This window comes from Helianthus annuus, chromosome 8 (genome assembly GCF_002127325.2).
Source record: "Helianthus annuus cultivar XRQ/B chromosome 8, HanXRQr2.0-SUNRISE, whole genome shotgun sequence".
Lineage (NCBI taxonomy): Eukaryota > Viridiplantae > Streptophyta > Magnoliopsida > Asterales > Asteraceae > Helianthus > Helianthus annuus.
In genome coordinates this window covers 26,524,326-26,546,313 of record NC_035440.2, presented here as the reverse complement: position 1 = coordinate 26,546,313, position 21,988 = coordinate 26,524,326, and the positions used below count along the sequence as shown (strand labels likewise).

The window sequence follows — 21,988 nt, the reverse complement described above, 5'->3', positions numbered from 1 at the left end:
CTAATTGGTGTTAAATTTAGCCTAAGTGGCTAGAGTTGAACTTAGAAGGTATAGTTTTTCAAGTTTGAATGTGAAGTGAACCAATGTATTTTGATCTAGTCAAGATTTGGGATAGGGGACCTAAAACCAACCCTGTTAAATTGTTATCAAGTGAATCCAAGCAACCTATAAAGATGCATTTGAGGTTGGTTAAGAAGGATATTAGTAGAATTGACAAACTTGTAGAAGACATTGGAAGAGGAACAGAAGAAACCAAGCATCCTACACACAAAGGTGTGTATTACATGATCATACATAAGAAAGTATATGTAAATGAGTAAATCATTTTTGTGGTTTAGTCGGATTTAGTCAAATGTGTGCTATATGTTGTTTAAAGTCTTACTTGAGAATAATAAATCATAATAGTGTATGTGATAAAAAAAGTGGAGTATTAATCTAAGTGGTGTTTGTGATCATGTTGAAATTGTGTGGATCACTAGTTGTATTGTAAGTGACTAATGGAGTCGCAAAGTTGTTTTGCGACCTATAGTTGGATGATATTGATGACCCATATAGATGATTGAAGTTCTTGCTTTGTTGTGTTTACTTCATGTTGTACGTAGAAGTTAAATGTGATGCCGTAAGTTGTATTGTGTAGAAGTTGTGTTTGAAAGGATAAAATAGCCAAAAAGTTGTTGTAGGCAATATATGGTACTCTCAATGGGATACCATACGCTTAAAGGGGTTGTAATCAGTGGCGAATCTTTTTTTTTTATTTTTTTATTTTTTATTTTTTTGACAGGAGGCACAAATTGGTTGGGTTAAAACAAGACGGATCATGGGTTGGTAAAACCAATTATCATCCACTTCATGATATTGTAAAACTTGTCATACTTATTTACTTAATAATACGATAAATTTTTCTTATTTAAAAAATCTTACAGGTATCTAGATAAAAAACAAATATAAATTAACATACACAAACAAATCAATCGACACACTTAAACGAAAATCAGTTGGGCCACTCAAAAATAAAAAGCTATAGGCACTTGGCCAAAATCAAGAGAAAATATATATATTTTTTAATTCTGATGTGACTATCATTTGTTTTAAAACAAGAATATATTACTCAGACAAATTTATTGAATTTTCTACCATGGTTACTTCTCTACTTCTCACTTTCTCAGCGTCTCCAACTATGCAACTCCACAAAGCAACAATTGAAAGTTTGAAACAACACACTATCTAAATGGATTGGACGGTGGATAGAGACTCACACTACCCACTTAATGAATCCTCCACTGCTTGTTATATGCTAGGTGTACATCGTTTTGGTGATTGAGGAGCGACATGATACCTTGGGTTAAAAATATTTAATTTCGATCTTTAGCATGACACTACAACACTTAGAACACATATAAAAGAATCGAGATCCAAATCTACTCGAATCTTTAAAATACTTGATATACATTTATTGAAAGTTATATAGTTGCGGGGGGTTGGAGTCATTTATTGAAAGATCAAACTCATTGCGTCACTTGCAACAACACTCCGACTAAAAGTCAAAATGTTTACCATACAACCTTTGCACAATTCACTCTCCAAACAAAGGTAATTCTTTCTTCAATCCTCGTATAAATCGTTATCCAAATTCGCCGGAATCCACCCACCAAAACAGGTTAGTTCTCCACTAATTTGATCCGATCCCCTTTGCTTTTACGCATCAGTTATTTGTATAATTCACATACTAAACTAAAGTATTGAGTTAAATCTCACTACACCAATCATGAATGATCATATTATTCATATAATTCACATACTAAACTGTTTGTTTATGGTGTTTTTTGGTTGCACACAACTTGCTCGATCAATTGCCCAAGTGAAAATTGAGTTAAATCTCAATACAACGATCATTAATGATCTTATCCCTTTAATTATTGCCTGAAATTAGTGTTTGTTTATAGTGTTTTTTGGTTGCACACCAGGTGTTCGATCAATTGCCGAAGTGAAGTAGAATGAGAAATAGGTCTAAGAATTCGAGTGATGGGGTATCGAAGTCTGGGAAGGCGGCAGACCAGGAAAAGATTAAGAATGTAGTGACTGGGAAGAGATCGGGTTATACTGTTGTGGCTTTGTTTATCTTGATTGTACACGGGATATGGGCGGTTCATCGTTATCAGTTTGAGATTTTGCCGTATCCTCTTACGGCCCAACAAGTGGGGAAAAGGGGGTTTTCGGAGGAAGAGGCGATGAAGCATGTTGAAGAGTTGACTCAGTTGGGTCCTCATCCTGTTGGTTCGGATAATTTGGAGCTTGGTTTGCAGGTATGGTATATATTTTAAGCAATTACACGACACACAAATATACACGCGTGTAGGGCTGTAAACGGACCTAACCGAACCTAATGGAACCTTGGTCATGTTCGTTAGTTTAACATTGAACATGTTCACGAAGGATTCACGAACATATATAGAATGAAAATTCTTGTTCGTGTTCGTTCATTAAAGAATTGAACTTGTTCATGAACGGTTCGGGAACACAAACAAACATTTACCATTTAAAAAAAAAAAAAAAAACATCTTAATCCAAACATTAAACATAATTACCTTGTTAAACACTTGATATAATAATCATAAACATAATTATCCCAAAACAAAGGCACAAGTTAGACATAATAAGCATGAACATAATTATTCCAAAATAATGTTTTGAAGATCTATGTTTCGAATGACTTAACATAAACTAAACAAAACAAAGAACCATGAACGGACGTAAACGGACATAAACGAACATATTACCGAACGTTCACGAACACAACTGAACAAACACGACCTTTGTTTGTGTTCGTTCATTTAATTAATTGAACGAAATTCCTTGTTCATGTTCGTTCATTTATTAAACGAATGAACGTAAACAGACTTCCCGCCGAACGGTTCGCTGAACTTCCGGTTCGTTTACAGCCCTACACACGTGTCTAACATCCATCAACATGCCATAAGTTTGGTGTTACCGTAACTCAGTGTTGTAGTAATTGCTAGTCGGGCGGTGGGGTGGGGACCAATGATTAATCGGGGATTAATCTGAATAAATTAGAATTAATCAGGATTAAATGTGATAAATTGGGGATTAATCGGCAATTAATCGGCGCCTTGTCGGGATTTTTACAACCATGCCGTAAATGATAGGAATGTAGAAAGATCAAAACATGCAGGCCTTAAAAAACTATATAAGTATAGAACTAATAAACAACATCCTAACTGTCTACTTGCAATAATAAAGAAACAATACAAAAGGACACCTTTTATGCAATCATTTCGTAATGATACAAAATTCCTAAATTACACCCTTATCTCTGAATACCAGTCATCCAAATTCAAATTTGTTCATGTTGCTATAATCTTCTTGTTTTGCAGTATGTTTTAGAAGCCGCCGAGAATATAAAGAAAACCGCTCACTGGGAAGTTGACGTCGAAGTTGACCTTTTTCACGTAAGCTCAGGTGCTAATATTCTGGTCGGTGGACTTTTTAAGGGAAAAACACTTGTTTATTCAGATCTTAAACATGTCGTATTAAGAATATCGCCAAAATACGTTTCCGAAGCAACGGATAGTGCTATTTTGGTCTCTTCTCACATAGACACTGTTTACTCAGCGTATGTTCGTTCCATTGATCACTTATATTCGGTTCAATATTTTTGGGATATTATTTAGAGTTAACTGCCATTTTCGTCTATGTGGTTTGTCGGTTTGTCCAATTATGCCGGTCCAGGCCAAATTTCAAATTTGTACCATTTCCGTCCCTGACATTCTTGAAACATGCCAGTTCAGTTCCATCTAAAAACTTAACGTCTATTACAATCTGCCGTTTAATGAAGGATAAAAACGTCATTTTTCGTTTTCTTTCTTTGTTTTCCTTTTTTACAACATTTTCCTATTTTGTTGATTTTTCGTTTAACAGGGTTTAAAAAAGGGGAAAAAAGAAAAAAAATGACGGTTTTATCCTTCATTAAACGGCAGGTTTTAACAGACGTTAAGTTTTTGGACGGAACTGGCATGTTTTAAGAATGTCAGGGACGAAAACGGTACAAATTTGAAATTTGGCTTGGATTGGCATAATTGGACAAACCACAGGGATGAAAATGGCAGTTAACTCTAATTAGAGTTAAAAATGATGAACTGAATGTTTATGTTAATAAAGGGAAGGAGCCGGTGACTGCAGTTCGTGTGTCGCTGTTATGCTAGAGCTTGCTCGAGGGATCTCTCATTGGGCTCACGGTTTTAAAAATTCGGTTATTTTCTTGTTTAATACTGGCGAGGAAGAGGGCTTAAATGGTGCACATAGCTTTATAACTCAGGTGTGAATCTTTGTTTACGTTATTGTGGATTGTTTAAACAAAGTGTCTTAATGCGTAATTATAGTTTTGTTATTTTCTTTTTTTTTTTCGGATTGCTTAAACAAAGTGTCTTATTGCGTAATTATTATTTTGTTATTTTCTTTTTTTTTTCAAGTGATAACATATTATATCGTTGCAGCATCCATGGAGTAGCACCATACGCATGGCTATTGATTTGGAAGCCATGGGCATTGGAGGCACATCTGCTATATTTCAGGTAATCAACATAGGGCTGTAAACGAACCAAACGAACATGAACGGCCTTGTTCGTGTTCGTTCATTCATTAAGGAATGAACATGTTCATGAACGGTCCACGAACAAGATTTCTTGTTCGTGTTCGTTCATTAAGGAAATGAACTTGACAACTTGTTCATGAGCTGTTCATGAACATTTACCGAACATAAACGGACACAAACAAATGTTCATAAAAACAAATGAACACAAACGAATATATTATATTTAAAAATACAATCTGCATTTTTCATTGGAAATATTACCAAGAATTCACTAAAAATAAATGAAGACTTAACATAGTTAACACAAAAATTATGAAGTTTGTCAACCTTTTTAACACAGACTGAAATTGAAATGTTCAAACGAGGGTTGTTGGCGGAAGCGTATAGTATAACCATGGTTTCAGATTTTTAAAATTAAAGTCAATAAAATAATAATATAACATAAAAAACCTTTAAATGAACGAACATAAATGAACATATATAAATGAGGGAACATAAATAAACACATTATCGGACGTTCACGAACATACACGAACATGTTCACGTTCATTTGTTTAACTAATCGAACGAAATTTCTTGTTCGTGTTTGTTCATTTATTAAACGAACGAACGAACGTAAATGAACTTCCTGCCGAACGGTTCACGAACTGTTCGCTAAATGTTCGGTTCGTTTACAGCCCTATGACAACACTACAAGAATCGTGTCATTTAGACGAAGAAAAAATAATCATCAAAATTAAGTCAACATATGCTCAACCTTGGTACTTTTCTCAAGACGTTCATTTTGGCAGGCGGGTCCTCATCCATGGGCTATTGAGAACTATGCTTTGGTAGCAAAATACCCATCAGCCCAAATTCTTGCACAGGTGTGTATTATTTTCTTTTCTCTTTCTTTTATAATTTATAATATTATGTCATTAAATTATTACAGATTTTTAAATTTCGTTTTTCTTTAGTGCTGCAGGATCTTTTCACTTCGGGTGTTATAAAATCCGCTACTGATTTTCAAGTATATAAAGAGGTTGCTGGTCTTTCCGGCCTTGACTTTGCTTACGCAGATAATACCGCCGTATACCACACAAAGGTATTGTTGAAATTGTAACACCGTTAGCATGACTATCGTAAACTTAGTTAAAGTGATTAAAATGATCATGTATTTGCTCGCAGAATGACAAGTTGAAGCTTTTAAAACCTGGTTCCCTTCAACATCTCGGAGAAAATATGCTTGCGTTTCTGCTTCATACTGCTGCATCCTCGGAACTTGCTAAAGGCAAAGCTATGGCAGTCAATGAGAAAACCGATGCTGCGATATATTTTGACATTTTGGTACTTTTCGCATCCTATACTCTCAGATGATTTATGTTTGTGTGATCTGGTTTCTTTTTCGCGTAACACAATTATTTGCGTCCATACAAAGGTAACCACTTTTTGGTAAAAAGAACCTTAAACTTTCAAAATTTTGATGCGAGGTAATCTGAGTCGCTTTTCATGTCAGAATGATTATTTGGTCATTGATGGTCGGCAACTTTGACCATGTTTACTTTTTTTCTTCCAGAAATGGTTGAAAATCCGTTAACTTAGAAGATTGAGACTTCGTATGAATGCAATTATATTTTTTTTACCCAATACAAAAATCAGACCATGTATGTTACTTTTTAATGTGATCGCTTCAAAAGGACTACAATTCTAATTTCTTTAAGAACTGTATAAATTGCAAGAACATGATAATGAACCTTTAAGTGTTGCCTAAAAGGTTAACTAACATCTCTTCTTAGGCCTGTAAACGAACTAACGTTCATGAACTGTTCGTGAACTTGTTCGGTGGGAAGTTATTTAATAGAGGAATGAACATGAACAAATTTTTTTGTTTATTTAATTAAATGAACGAACATGAACACACGTGTTGTTCATTCATTATGTTTATTTATGTTCGTTTATTTACATTTGTCTATATTTGTTCGTTTGAATTTAAACAAATACATTACATAGTTATATTTATATTTATATAAACATAAAAGACGCTTTCTAACTACTTACATAAATGTAACTAATGTCTAATAGATAATTGGGCTTTCCAGTGGAAATTATCGCAATTAATCAATAATTCATATAAAAAAAGTTACTTTGTCCGTTTATGTTTGGTCATTTATGTTCATTTGTGTTCGTTATGTTTGTTTAGTTATGTTCATTTGTGTTGTTTTATGTTTGGTAAATTATGTTTGTGTAAGTTTGTTTATGTTCATTTACGTTCGCGAACTATTCGTTTAGGTTTTAAACGAACGAACATTAACGAACACGAACATGCCCATTTTCTTAATGAACGAACATGAACAAGAAAAATGTGTTCGATTATATGTTCGTGTTCGGTTAAAGTTAAATGAACGGACACGAACATGCCTTTGTACGTGTTCGTTCGGTTCGTTTGCAGGCCTATCTTCTATATGGAACATAGAGAGTATCATTAGTTAAAAATTTGCATGATGAAACAGTGCTTTTAATTATTCAATTTAATGTGACAATTCAGGGAACGTACATGATTGTATTTCGTCAACGTCTTGCCAACATGCTCTACAATTCGGTCATAATGCAATCCATCATGATATGGGCTACATCACTCGTTATGGGTGGCCCACCTGCCGCTATTACGTTATCCTTATCATTTTTAAGCATCATATTAATGTGGACATTTTCATTACTTTTCTCAACCACCATTGCGTTCATTCTACCGCTCATTTCATCATCACCGGTTCCCTTCGTTTCAACCCCATGGCTCATTATAGGTTTATTCGCTTCCCCTGCTTTCCTCGGGGCTTTGACCGGTCAACATATCGGTTATCTTATTTTAAAAAGTTACATATCGCGCGTATTTTCCAAGAAAATGGAGAATCTGTCTCCTGTGGTTCGGTCCAACCGGGCCAAATTGGAAGCTGAACGATCGTTGTATAAAAGTGGTTTGTTGCAGTGGCTTATACTTTTAATTGTCGGTCATTATTTTAAAGTCGGATCTTCGTATATAGCCCTTGTGTGGCTAGCCTCCCCAGCATTTGCTTGTAAGTTTTACTTTCTGAAAAGAGTAAAATGACATTTTCATCCCTGAGGTTTGGCCAGTTTTGCGATTTTCGTCCAAAGGTTTGTTTTTCGCATCTGGATCCGAAAGGTTTGAAATCTTTCCATTTTCATCTGGCTCGTTAACTCCATCCATTTTTATTCGTTAAGTCAAGCGTCTTTCCGTCTTTTTTGTTAACATAAAGGGCAATTTGGTCTTTTTTAGGGGTATTCATTCGTTTTACATAAAGTGAAAAAGATCGAATTGCCCATTAAGTTAACAAAAAAGACGGAAATACCCCTGACGTAATGGAGGAAAATGGATGGAGTTAAGGAGCCGGATGAAAATGGAAAGATTTCAAATTTGTTGGATCCGGATGCGAAAAGACAAACCTTTGGACGAAAGTCGCAAAACTGGCCAAACCTCAGGGATGAAAATGGCATTTTACTCTTCTGAAAAAGAAAAAATATCTTTAGTTGGTAAGTATTTTAACTTATATAAGTTATTGATTTTTATAGATGGATTGCTTGAAGCAACTTTATCTCCCGCGCGTGCACCAAAGGCGCTTAAAACAATAACTCTAATATTCGGACTTTTTGTACCGTTTTTAATCTCTGGTGGCATGTTTATTCGATTAGCAGGAACACTTGCTGGTATGGTTGTTCGTCTTGACAGGTATTATGAGGCTTCATAATTCTTTTTTGAGTAAAGTACACCGATAGCCCTTGTGGTTTTCCAAAATTTTGGATTTGGTCCCTACCTTTCTAAAAGTACACGGATGGTCCCTGTGGTTTGCACTTTGTAACGCATTTAGTCCCCGGCGAACAAATCCAAAGGTATCAGGAGGTCCAAGTTAGGGACTAAATATGCTACAAAGTGCAAACCACAAGAACCATCCATGTACTTTTGACAAAAGTTGGGGACTAAATACCTTACAAGTTACAAACCACCGAGATCATCCATGTACTTTTGGAAAGCTAGGAAACAAATCCAAATTTTCGAAAAACTACAGGGACTATCCGTGCGCTTTACTCTTTCTTTTCTCTAAAAATGGGAGGTTTGACGTGAAAAGTCAAAATTACCCCAATCATTTTTGTACTCTTTTGTTAACCAAATTTTTGTATATGCTTGAATTCAGAAACTCGCATGTAGGGGCGTGAATTTCTGACACGACCCGAAAACCCGACACGAACCTAACACGAAATTCGTGGGTTTAGGTTTAGTCTAAACGGGTTCGGGTCAGTTTCAGGTTGAACCCGTGAACCCGTTTAGGTTAACGGGTCGGGTTCGGGTCAACCTGGTCGGGTTGGCGGGTTGACCCATTTAACACATTTATACTATATTATATTTGTTTACAATATATTTTATGTCATAATTAAATGAGGTGTGTATTTTATGCAATGATTATAACTAAAAAAGAGAAATTAACATAGATTTTATAATTTAAATATGATATTATTATATACATTTGTATTTTTTATGTCAATTTTAATTTTAATATATTAATTTCAGAAAAAAAATAAAAAAATTCGGGTTGAACGGGTCGTGTTCGGGTCAACCCATGAAACTTCGGGTCGTGTTCGGGTTCTTATGTCGGATACGATTTTCGGGTTCGGGTTCGGGTTTGTGTAAAATTTTTGGGTTCGGGTCGGGTTGAACCCGCCAACCCGCGAACACGACCCGTTTAGCACCCCTACTCGCATGCAGTGTAATGATGTAATAGTAACTGCGGTCACTTTATGAAAGTTTTTATCTTTTAATTTTTTTATTGAAGTGTTAGATTTTAGTTTTATTTGATATGGATGCAGGAATCCCGGAGGCAGTCCCGAGTGGTTGGGGAGTGTAACGGTTGCCGTGTACATATCGGCTGTCATATGTCTTACATTGGTGTATATCCTTTCATATATCCACATATCAGGTTTCTTTCTTCTTTCTGTATTATTCTAGTTTTGGTGCATATTCATATATTCTTGTATTATTGTATTGGTGCCTATTCATACTTATTTTTGTTTCTAGGTGCAAAAAAATTAATTGCAATTGCAAGCTTTATTGTGTGCGGTCTTTCACTAATTGTGGTGATAGCTGGAATCATCCCACCATTCACCGATGACGTTTCCAGAGCCGTAAATGTAAGGTTCCATTTCACATATTCAAACATGTGGTTCCCACAAAATATGATCTTGGTCCCTTTTACTTGTTACGTGTAATACGAGGAATGAAATAATGTAGGAAGGTAGAGGATCCTGTAAAAAAGGCCTAAAATGTGAGAAGGGTAAGAAAGAATCTCAGCCATTAGATCTTTTGATCTAATGGTTGAGATCAATAGGGACCAAATTGTAAAATATTTTCATTAATTTGGACTGATTTGAAATATCTAGGGGCAATATAGTCTTTTAAACCCACTAGAAATTAGGTAATGCACATGTAACTTACCCCCGTCTTTTTTAAACGTCAATAACTTTTTATACGTTACTTTTTTTAAAAAAATTACACCATAATAACATAATAACGAGCGTTTTTTTTATCTTTAATATGAGTACCATATTGCTATAGTTATATAGAGAAAAAAATATGTTTCGATCAGATGTTTAGTCAATGAATGGTGTTATATACTTGCTGAATGGTTTATATACTTACTGAATGGTGTTATATACTTGCTGAATGGTGTTATATACTTACTGAATGGTGTTATACACTTGCTGAATGCTGAATGGTGTTATATACTTGCTGAATGGTGTTATATACTTCCTATAATTAAGGTGGCGGTTATGGGAAGTTTTTAATTAATTTAATTAATGATAGAATTACTTGTTTACCCTTTTCAATTAATTTAGATCTAATGGCTGAGATTCTTTCTTACCTTTCTCACACTTTTGGTCTTCTTTACAATAACCTTACCCAATGTAGGAAAATGGTATTAACAGTAGGAAATTTTCATTTCATTAAATTATTGTTAATGTTAACAGCGAGCATAGCGCTCGCTAGTTTAGCATGGCAATGCGATTGCAGGTCGCAATCTGATTTTGGCGCTGGAAATAGCAGGATTCTAGTTTTATTTTGTTTTAGTATAAATAGCGATAATATATGCCTATAAAATAGCATAATTTCCGTTTTATAAATATACATATGAGAACAGCGTATTTTCATAAAATACACTTATAAAATATTTCTGAAATTATTTTCTAGTGTCTCGCTAAAGATAAAATAGTGCCCGCTATTTCATTGCTATCGCTACGCAGCATATAGGTAGGTTGCCGCTGTCGTCCTCTATTCGCTATTAACAACTATGCTAACGGGTCAACTAAATAGGTTTAGGTAGCGAGTCAAACAAATTAGAAATCCCATTTATTTCTAATGCATACAACCTTTTAAATGGTTTTATCCAAAGATCGGGGATTGTTAACTATTACGATAACAATATTCTTGAATTCATAATTAACGCATTGATTTTTTTTAAAATAAAAAAGAGTCCAAAAGAGTGTTTGTGGGTCAATCCATCCCGACACATCATGTCTCAAAACGACCCGTTTGGACCTGTAACCCATCCCACCCATACTTCTATTTGGAACAAGTGGCTTTGCTTTACCAATGTCTATCCATGATGATTATCAGGTTGTTCATGTTGTGGAAGCATCCGGAAGAAATGGAGAACACAAAGAACCAAACTCTTATATTTCTTTATTTTCGACTACCCCTGGGAAGTTAACGAAGGAGATTGAACATATCAATGAAGGGTTTGTATGTGGAAGAGAAAAAATTACTGATTTTGTCACTTTCACTACTTCATATAGTTGTTGGGCCGAGAACGATTCGGTTCAGGGATGGACCAAAAACGATATCCCAACACTAAATGTGGAAACCGATTTAAAAACAGATGAAAGAATCACACAAGTTACAATCGACACCAAACTTTCAACGCGTTGGTCTCTTGCAATCAGTAATAAAATCGAAGATTTTAGACTCAAAGGTACTATTTTTACCATCAAGATCTTTTTAGGTTTTAGATTTTAACACCCTATTTTCACAGTAATTATAGTGTATTAATGTTATTTCTTCAGATGCTGAAAATGGTGAGGAATTGATTCAAATTGGCACGAAAAGTACTTCAGATGGATGGCATAGCATTCAGTATTCTGGAGGGAAGAATGCACCAAAAAGATTTGGTTTGACTCTGTACTGGGTCAAAAATCATACTCAAGTGACAGGTAATGATGATCATGGTCTACTGTTGAAATTAAGAACAGATGTTGACAGATTGACTCCGAAAGTCAAAAGGGTTCTTGAGAAACTTCCTTCATGGTGCTCATTGTTTGGGAAGTCTACATCTCCCTATACCTTAGCTTTTTTAAGTAATTTACCCGTTGATTTCTGATTTAATGACACTAGTATGAACTCTTACATACATGTTTTATTTATATTGTTTTTTTGTAAGTTTTTGCATTGGATATTAGTTATGAGGTGATAGAATAAGTTATAGACTAGCAATAAGTAATTTATGGTTTGTTTCAAATTAATGTTAAATCCTAGCAAAGTGTATCCCCTGATTGGACAATGTTTGTGGGATTCTTGATCATGATGAAAATTAGTGATTTTTTACTTTACTTGTTTATGATTCCATATGTTTCTCTTGTATCGTAATAATATGTTTATATGGTATCAAAGTTAATGCGCTGATGATCCCTAATGAAAAGGTATTTTTTTCATCTCGATTAGTGGCGTATCTTGAAAACAATATCCTTTATTCAATTAATGATCCTCATCATCTCACCGTCTCCACACTTTACCAACAGCTTGGCTATATGTGGTATTGTACCGGGTATGATTTTTGTTGTATTATATATACTCAATTCTATCATTCATGGATTTATTAACCCACAAAATTGTAGCATAACCAACAAAACCATTTTCAATGTTAAATAATTGTATATGTATTGAACTTGTTTTATACACTACCAAGTTTGTAGGCTTGTAATGCTAGTGTTCATTGTCACAGACTCGGTTCACTTAGTTCTCGAATTTAGTCAGTTTATATCTTCTGAAAGCACAAGTGATAGCATCACAAATTTCTGCGTTTTATTATTCAGCAAACTTCAATGCTATATTTAGCCTACATGAAAACTAAAGTAACGTAAAACAAATAACAAAAGAAAACAAACTGAAAAGACTCGATCATATCAAAAGACATTTAACTGACTCAAAACTAATGACACGTGTCGCACAATGCCCATAGGTGGGGGCATTATTCATGTGTACACTACACATGGTCTAACAAAGTCTCCCCTAAACTGAAAAACTTTAAGCATCAGTTTATCTTCCAGATTCTGAACTCTAAGCAGTCTCCTCATCTTGGCAAAAACATCCAGTTTCATGGGTTTGGTCATCACATCCGCAATCTGTTCTTCGGTCTTGCAAAATACCAGCTTCACCACTTCTTCACTAACTAGATCCCTTAAATAATGAAACCGTATGTCGATGTGTTTGGTCCTTCTATGCATCACATGATTCTTTGATAATTTGATAGTGGAACTATTGTCACAAAACACCTCCAGAACATCACTTGGTTTAGAATTTAAGTCATCCATTTTAACCAGACACAATGGCACACATGCAGTCGCCGCCACATATTCGGCTTCTGTTGATGACAAAGTAACAATTTCTTGTTTCTCGAGCTCTAACAGATTGCTGCGTTGCTAAATAAACAAGCGTATCCCGATGTACACCGCCTATCTGCTGTGTCCTGTGCATAATCACTATCGGTATAAGCCTTGAGTTTCATGGTCGAGTTTCTTTCATAAAATAGACCATAAGTATGTGTACCTCTCAAATATCTCAGAACTCTTTGCCAACCTGCCGATGTTCGTCTTTTGGTTTGGCCATAAACCGAGAAAGTAAGCATACTACGTAGGTTAAACCTGGTCTTGTTACCGTGAGGTACATTAAACTGCCTACTAGTCTTTTGTACTCTGTAGCATCCACGTCTTTGCCAACCCCAACTTTAGTGAGAACCGTTCCTGGCACTATTGGATTTTTAAACGGGTTGCTATCCCACATTCCAAATCGTTCAAGAACATCTTTAGCGTACTGCTTTTGACACACATGAATTCCATCCGAGCCTTGATGAACTTCTTCTCCGAGAAAGAACCCCATTTGACCGAGATCGGTCATCTCGAATTCTTGTTGCATGGATCTTTTAAAACTCTCACACAACATGACGTCATTGCCTACGTGTATATAAGATCATCAACATAGAGACTAATAACAAGAATTCTGTTCCAAACCTTTTTAACAAATAAAGTGTGATTATATTTGCTTTTCGTGAACCCTTCTCGTATAAAGTAGTTTTCTATACGGTTGAACCATGCCCTTGGCGCTTGCTTTAATCCATACAAAGCTCTCTTTAAATGATATACTTTTGATTCTTCCCCTTTCTTAATGAAACCTTGAGGTTGATCCACATACACAACTTCCTTTAACTCACCATGTAAAAAGGCGTTCTTGACATCTAATTGAAACACAGTCCAATGATTTTGTGCAGCTACAACAAGGTCCGAATGGTATCCCACCAAGCAACGGGAGCAAATATTTCGTTATAATCTACTCCCCTTTATTGAGCATATCCTTTCACTACCAGACGAGCCTTATATTTATCAACTTTCCCGTCTTCGTTCAACTTCGTTTTGTATACCCATTTAACACCGTCGCCTCATTCCATTTAACTTCTTTATTGGCTTCTTCAAAACAGGTTGGGTCACCCAATGATCTAAAAAATGCGAATAGTGACTCATCTTCGGACAGCCCTTCGCCGCTTTGATAATCCTTCATCCATGCTGGTGGCTTACTCACCCTTTTTCCGGGTCTTTTTGAGAATTCAGAATTTCCTTGAGTCGGTGTGGCTTGACTTGAAGATACTTCTGGAATAGTGGTAGATGGGATGATAGTAGGTAGAATAGGCATGTCTTCATGTTCAGAATCCACAGCATCATTGTTTCATCTTCTTGAGCCATAGTACTATCTATAATTTCTGATAATTCGCTGAGTATTATTGATAATAACAACCCTATGTATACAAGTTTACAATAGATAATAAGGAAACAAGATATTCTAAACTAGAGGGGAGATACATAATAAATACAGAATAATACAAACATATTCCCTGAATATATGCTCCGCTAATAGACCCCCGCAGTCGAAGCAGTAGCCGGCCGAATGCAAAGACTGGATTTGAAGCAATTGAAGAGTTGGCACGGAAGACCTTTAGTGAAGATATCAGCATACTGAAAATCTGTAGGAACATGTAAAACCCGAACTGCACCAAGCCGTACTTTTTCCCGTACAAAATGAATGTCAATTTCCACGTGCTTGGTGCGTTGGTGTTGGACCGGGTTGTGAGACAGGTACATGGCTGAAATGTTATCACAATAAATAATAGATGCCTGTCTGATGGGGACATGCAATTCTAAGAGAAGGTTGCGACTCCATGTAAGTTCGGCAGTAGTATTTGCAACCCCTCTATATTCGGCTTAAGCACTTGATCGGGAAACAATGGCCTGTTGTTTCGAGGACCAAGATACCAAATTGTCCCCAAAGAAAACACAATAACCAGAAGTCGACCGACGTGAATCTGGATACCCCCCCCCCAATCAACATCAGAATAAGCTGTGAGTTGGACTGACTTCGAGGGGGACAAATGCAACCCATGATCAGCAGTACCTTTAAGATAGCGCAATATTCGCTTGAGAAAATTAAAATGTGGCTCTCGTGGGGCATGCATGAATAGACAAACATGCTGAACAACGTAAGAAATATCCGGTCGAGTAAAACTAAGATACTGTAGGGCCCCTGCAAGACTCCGATAAAGTGTACTATCTGATAAGAGAGAACCGACTGTAGCACTGAGCTTAGAATTTGTATCGGTAGGGGTTTGACAAGGCTTGCAATTTTCCATTTTAGCACGAGCTAGTATGTCTTGAACATAAGAGCGCTGAGTGAGAAACAAGCCAGTTTTGGTGTGCTGCACCTCTATGCCCAAAAAATGATGTAACCCGCCAAGATCTGTCATAGAGAATACCCTAGACATAGCAGAGATAAAATGTTGCAAAAGTCGATCATTAGATGCAGTGAGGACAATGTCGTCAACATATAAAAGAAGATAGGCCATGTCATTGCCACATTTGTACACAAATAAAGAACTATCAGACGTGGAGGTGCGAAATCCACATTTTAAAATATAAGTGGCAAAGCGATGATACCAAGCTCGTGGTGCCTGTTTGGGACCATATAATGACTTTTTCAATTTGCAAACAAATTTCGGGTTCCTCTCATCAACAAACCCTGGTGGTTGAAACATATAAACAGTCTCATTCAGTTCCTCGTGTAAGAATGCATTCTTGACATCCAACTGGTGGATAGGCCAAGATCTAGATAAGGCCAAGCTGAGGACTGTCCGAATAGTGGTAGGTTTTACCACGGGACTAAAAGTCTCATCACAATCAATACCAACCTGTTGTGACTTTCCATTAACAACTAAACGAGCCTTATATCGTTCTAAAGTCCCATTCGCATGATATTTGTGGCGAAACAACCACATGCAACGAATAATATGTGCATCGGGAGGCCGAGGCACGAGATCCCACGTGTTATTATCTATTAAAGCATTGTATTCAGTTTTCATGGCATCGGACCAGTTAGGATCAGATTGAGCATCAATGTGAGATTTGGGTAAGGGTGACACAGATTCAACGTTGAGGTTTAACGGGACCTTGGGTTTGGAGGTGCCGTCTCGAGATCGAGTCACCATAGGATGTTTTGGTGGAGGTGGAGGATGCACAACAGGATCACTTGGAGTAGTGTTTTGGATCATGGGTGGGTTTGATGGTTGGGCCCGGGTTCGACGAGAATAGGTCTGAATGGGTTGGGCCGTATGTGAGGATCGAGGGACTGATGGGAATTGGGTGGTTTGCGAAATGGGTTGGACGGTATAGGCTGGTACGGAGGATTGGGCGGTATGGCCTGGTACGGAGGATTGGGTTGATGCGGAAGGTGACTGGGCCGTAGGAGGGTGTAAGTCGTGCTGGATAGGGATGACAGAAGGAGTGGGTGACGAGGTCATTGGAGGACCAAAGAAAATGGGCGACGGGTCGCAATCAAGAAAGGTGTAGGAGTCTGACTGAGGTGTGTAAGAAGTCGAGAATGGAAAGGCAAGCTCATTAAATGTAACGTGCCTGGATAAAATGATTTTACCAGTGGACACATCAAGGCATCGGTACCCACGGTGATCGGCCGGGTAGCCGAGAAACACACACGGTGTGGATCGTGGTGCAAGTTTGTGTGGCCGGGTGTCCGGTTGATTTGGATAACACGCACACCCGAATACCCTAAGATGTTCATAGTCAGGGTTTTTAAGATAGAGAGCAGCAGTGGGGGTTCGAAAACTAATAGGTTTGGAGGGAAGGATGTTGTGAAGATAGACGGACATGTGAAGGGCTTCCACCCAATAGTGAGGTGGTAGAGACGCATGAGTAAGGAGAGACAACATGATTTCGTTAAGCCGTCGAATCATGCGTTCTGCCGTCCCGTTTTGTTGGGAGGTATGAGGGCAAGAGAACCGAAATTGCAACCCATGTGTGGTAGCAAAGTTCTTAAACTGGGTATTGTCGAACTCACCTCCCATGTCACATTGAAGCCTTTTTATTTTACATTGAAATTGAGTGGAAATAAAATTATGAAATTGGGAAAATTTGGCAAAGGTTTCTGATTTGAATTTGAGGGGAAATACCCATGTAAAATGCGTATAATCATCAATCACAACCAAGTAGTATTTATATCCATTTTTACTTAAAATTAGTGAGGTCCACAAGTCACAATGCACAATATCAAATGGACATAAAGTAGAAGACGTTGATAAATGAAATGGTAAACGTTTATGCTTTGCAATCTGACACGAGTTACAAAAGAAAGAACGACTCTGTTTTTGACAAGAGATAAATTTATTAGTACTCAAAAAATCTAGAATATGTAAACCAGGATGCCCTAGACGGTTATGCCGCGAATCAGGAACGATAGAGGAAACAAAAGCGGACACATCAGTCAGTGTAGAAGCATTGAGCGGGTAAAGGTTGCTGGAGCTATTGTGCCGACTCAAAATCGTCCCACTCGGATAATCCTTCACAGAAAAACCAAAAGGATCAAAATCGACAGAGACCCAATTATCACGTGTAAATTCGCGGACTGAAATAAGGTTTTTTAATGATTTTGGGTGTATGTAAGATGTCTTTAAGTTGGAGAGGTTTCGAGGAAGAGGGTAGGGTGGAGTGACCCGATCCTTTGACTGGTACTCGATTGCCATTTCCAACTAAAACATTTTTAATAGAATTTTTACACGATTGAGAAATCATACATGGGTCCGATGTGAGATGGTCGGATGCTCCAGTATCCATAAACCAATTCGGTGCTTCAGGTTCCAAGGCCATAGTCTGGAATGCTTCCGCGAGTTCGCTTGGTTCAAGTGGGTCACATCAGTAATGTGTGCCTGAGCAGTAGGAGAGGCAGTAGGCTGATCTGTGGGCTGATGAGTGGGCTACGGTGTCACGGGCCAGGGGGAAGCCCACTCGGGTTGGGTGGGGTAGGGACAAGGAGGAAGTGGGGCCCAATATGGGCTGGCCCAATAGGGTGGCATCGAATAAGGAGGCTGAGCCCATGAGTTGCGACCAACAGATTGATGTTGATTTCTCCCATTCGACCCATCAGAATAATTGGGCCCAGACCACTGTTGTTGGTGGCCCGGGTTGTGGTCCTGTCCAGCAAACTGTTGGTTGGCGTTATCACGGCGAGGATAGGAGCGGCGGCCCTGGTTCTGGGCAGACCTGTTTTGCTCATCACGACGTGGCTGATGGTCACGACGGGGAGGTTGTGGGGAAGGGTTAACAGCAGCTAATGCTTCAGAAGGTGCAGGAGAGTTACCTTCACGGGCTTCATGGCGTTGGACTTCCGACTGAAGCATCTCACAGGCTTCATTCCATGATGGTAACGACTTATTTATGATGGAGCCAATGGTGTCAAATTCCATAGGTAAACCACGCACAAGTTGCAGAATAAGGGTTTGATCATTAATAGGGCTACCAACATCGTTCAACTGAGAGGCAAGATCCCTGAGGGTCTGACAGTAAGCTTCCAACGAAGGCATGGAACTGAGTTTGAGATTCACAAACTTTTGTTGTAAAGCAGCACATCTGGGTCCCTTGTTGTTGTGGAAAATGGCTTTGACACGATTCCAGGCTTCAAGGGCAGTTGATTCGGATTCGAGAACCCAAAGAAGATAATCCTCTGAGAGTGTCCCATAAATCCATTAGATAACAATTGCATCAATCTTCATCCATTGAGCATATGTAGGGTCATCTTTAGCAGGTGGTTCGTCGGAGATGTGATCTAAGACCTCATACCCGCATGCGTGAAGCTGAAACAGTTTTACCCATGCAGGATATGTGACCTTGGATCCGTCCAGAATACGGACTTTCTTCTAAATATCAGTGACGATATACACTGGGTGGAGAGGAATTTGTTGTTATTTGTCACCAGGAGCAGAAACGTCAGTTTTGTCACCCATGATTGGCCGGCTGATGTTAAGGGTCGAAACCCTAATTCTCGGATCGAAACCCGAAGAAGAGAACGACTGCAGTTAGGGTTCAGAGCGGCTCTGATACCATATAATTTCTGATAATTCGCTGAGTATTATTGATAATAACAACCCTATATATACAAGTTTACAATAGATAATAAGGAAACAAGATATTCTAAACTAGAGGGGAGATACATAATAAATACAGAATAATACAAACATATTCCCTGAATATATGCTCCGCTAATACTATCATCTTCATTTTCAATTATTACCAATTCTTGTGACCCTATATCTTTTCCATTCCAGTCCCATTTCTTTTCTTCTTCAAAGACGACATCTCGACTGATGACAATCCGTTTTTGAATCGGATCATAGAGACGATATGCCTTGGACTCGGTACTTACTCTGAGTAATATACACTTATGACTTCGATCATCCAGTTTTTTTCTCACTTGTTTTGGTACATGGACATGCCCAATGCAGCCAAACACCCGAAAATAGTCAAGATTTGGCTTTCTTCGTGTCCAAAATTATTCTGGTACCTTAGCATCAAAGGCATTTGTTATGGTTCCGTTTAAAACATGGCATGCCCATCTCGCGGCTTCAGGTCAGAAGTACTTTGGCATCATCTTTTCGGCTAACAAACATCGTACCATGTTCATTATCGTTCTGTTTCTTCGCTCCGCGACTCCGTTTTGTTGTGTTGTATATGCTGCAGTCAACTGCCTTTTGATCCCTTGTTCACCACAAAGGTCATTAAATGCCCGAGACGTGGGTTCCTTTCCTCTATCACTTCTTAGTTGTTTTATTTTTCCCACAACTTCTGTTTTGTCACACCCTGATTTCCCAGTGGGCCCAGACTTGGGGTTTATGTGTGAAGATTGATAACAGATATTCACATATAGCACAACGGGAATCTTGGGATTATAAATTACATATTATAAAGTACAAGTGTCCGAAATGTTCAAAATCAATATACAGACTGAAAGTACTAAAAACATCCACATGCGGCCTTGCGTGGAGTCGCAAATTCCAATATGCATAACCGAGCAGCTCCAGCCTATTATGTATTTGTTATTAAACCTGCATTTAGTTTTTTGAAAATACGTCAGTTTTGACTGGTAAATACAATTAACCGACACATTTTGAAAATCTTTTCAAAAATCATTTTTGGGACAAAGTGATATATCTTGTTACCAGTTTTACATGCTTGTCAATACATATGGGGACCGGAAATAAACTCCGATACATGATTATCCAACACGCCACATTTTCAATAAAAATATAATATAGCATTAGCGTCTGTTAGGTGTATGCCTACACCCCGCGCTTAGGTCGTGGTCGCTTGCAATTAAGTGAGCCGTGGATATACAGGACACGGTCGCATTAACCCCCAATGTTTAAGTTATCAAGCAAAACGGATTAAAACGAGTTATTTAAATTTTAAGCATCATTCGCCCATGATTTAATACCTGACCAAGCGGCTAGTGTCGTATCCCAAGCTCGTATAGGGAAAATAGGCTAAGAGTATTTACCTGAGCTTATCTTTACAAATCAAAGATGTATTAAGCACAACCGTTAATCAAAACAACTAATACAAGCGCAATTTACTAGAGGCTCCTAGTCTGGAATGGACAGAACTATGATCCGTTAGAATGTTAACGGGTCTTATTCAAGTCATTGACTTGGACTGGTTAACTTATAATGAATACGTACGGTTCGCTAGATTAAGCGGAAACCGGATAGTTCACAATGGTGTATAACTAAAATGGGATATACCGGGCTAGGATTCGAGTTACAGGAACAAGGGCCAAACCAACCACCCAAGAATGGAACCGTCAAGCAAAAACACTTGACAACCTCCTTGAAGCAGCTTTTCTTGCCACCAGACCTTTCTCCATCAATTAGGAATCTAATGCCGTCACAAAACACATTCCTTAAATTGTAGCCATTTTTTGAGTGTTTATTTTTTGGTGTCTAATCCCGCATATATATCACAATTGCTCTTGATTTTCTTGACCGTGGAAGAAGCAAAGGAGGTGTGACGTTTTGTGAGAAAGGTGGCAAGAGAGCAGCTGCAGCACTGCCAGCTGCATTTTGTTGTCTTCAGACCCCTTACGGACCGTAAGGGGTAATGGCTTACGGTTCGTAAGGACCTTCAGCGCCCACAGAATTTTGAATGCCTTACGGACCGTAAGGCTTATGCCCTGGGGTCCATAAGGGACCTTCAGAAGCCAAAAGTTAGGCAATTTGTTATATTTAATCCCCCAAATTCCATACTTCCACATATGTACATAATTGGTCCCTCTCGTCCAACTTACCAGGAATATTTGAGAGTTAAATGGATATGATTTCCATATTATTCGTATTGAATTCCCGAGGTGTTACATGTTTCTACCATGATTTTGAAATGCTTGAACACTTCAAAGCACTCTCCCTTAGTTGACAGATATTATACCCAACTCTTTCATGAATACTGTGAATACAAGCGTGTACCTTTTTCCACTTGGCGAGGTTGGCGATACCGGTCCACACAAATAGGTGTGAATGAGTTGAAGTTTCTCAGCTGCTCTCTATGTACTCCTTTTAGGAATTATTTCGCGTTGTTGCTTGCCTATGTTACATACTTCACATGCCGTGGATTGACCTGTCACTTTTGGCAATCCTTTAACCATCTTCCTATACTGCATGGTGCGAATGGCTTTATTATTTGCAT

The 21,988-nt window shown here is 37.9% G+C and overlaps 1 protein-coding gene across 3 annotated transcripts; it reads left to right on the top strand.

Moving 5' to 3' along the window:
* The first annotated feature begins 1,478 nt into the window (after positions 1-1,478).
* On the top strand, positions 1,479-12,256 carry LOC110872468 (endoplasmic reticulum metallopeptidase 1). Of its 3 annotated transcripts, none has more exons than XM_022121269.2 (14): positions 1,479-1,657; positions 1,965-2,303; positions 3,393-3,631; positions 4,177-4,333; positions 4,512-4,589; positions 5,401-5,475; positions 5,574-5,693; positions 5,777-5,935; positions 7,134-7,659; positions 8,174-8,330; positions 9,464-9,573; positions 9,672-9,784; positions 11,268-11,622; positions 11,714-12,256. In XM_022121269.2, exons 2-14 carry the CDS (start codon positions 1,995-1,997, stop codon positions 12,025-12,027), a joined length of 2,712 nt encoding a protein of 903 aa, XP_021976961.1. In that variant the 5' UTR covers positions 1,479-1,657; positions 1,965-1,994; the 3' UTR covers positions 12,028-12,256. The 3 variants fall into 3 exon arrangements, with proteins under 3 accessions (XP_021976961.1, XP_021976962.1, XP_035832432.1); XM_022121270.2 differs by having other exon boundaries at positions 1,559-1,657; positions 1,944-2,303; XM_035976539.1 differs by lacking the exon at positions 1,479-1,657 and having other exon boundaries at positions 2,072-2,303; positions 5,566-5,693.
* The last annotated feature ends 9,732 nt before the right edge of the window (positions 12,257-21,988 follow it).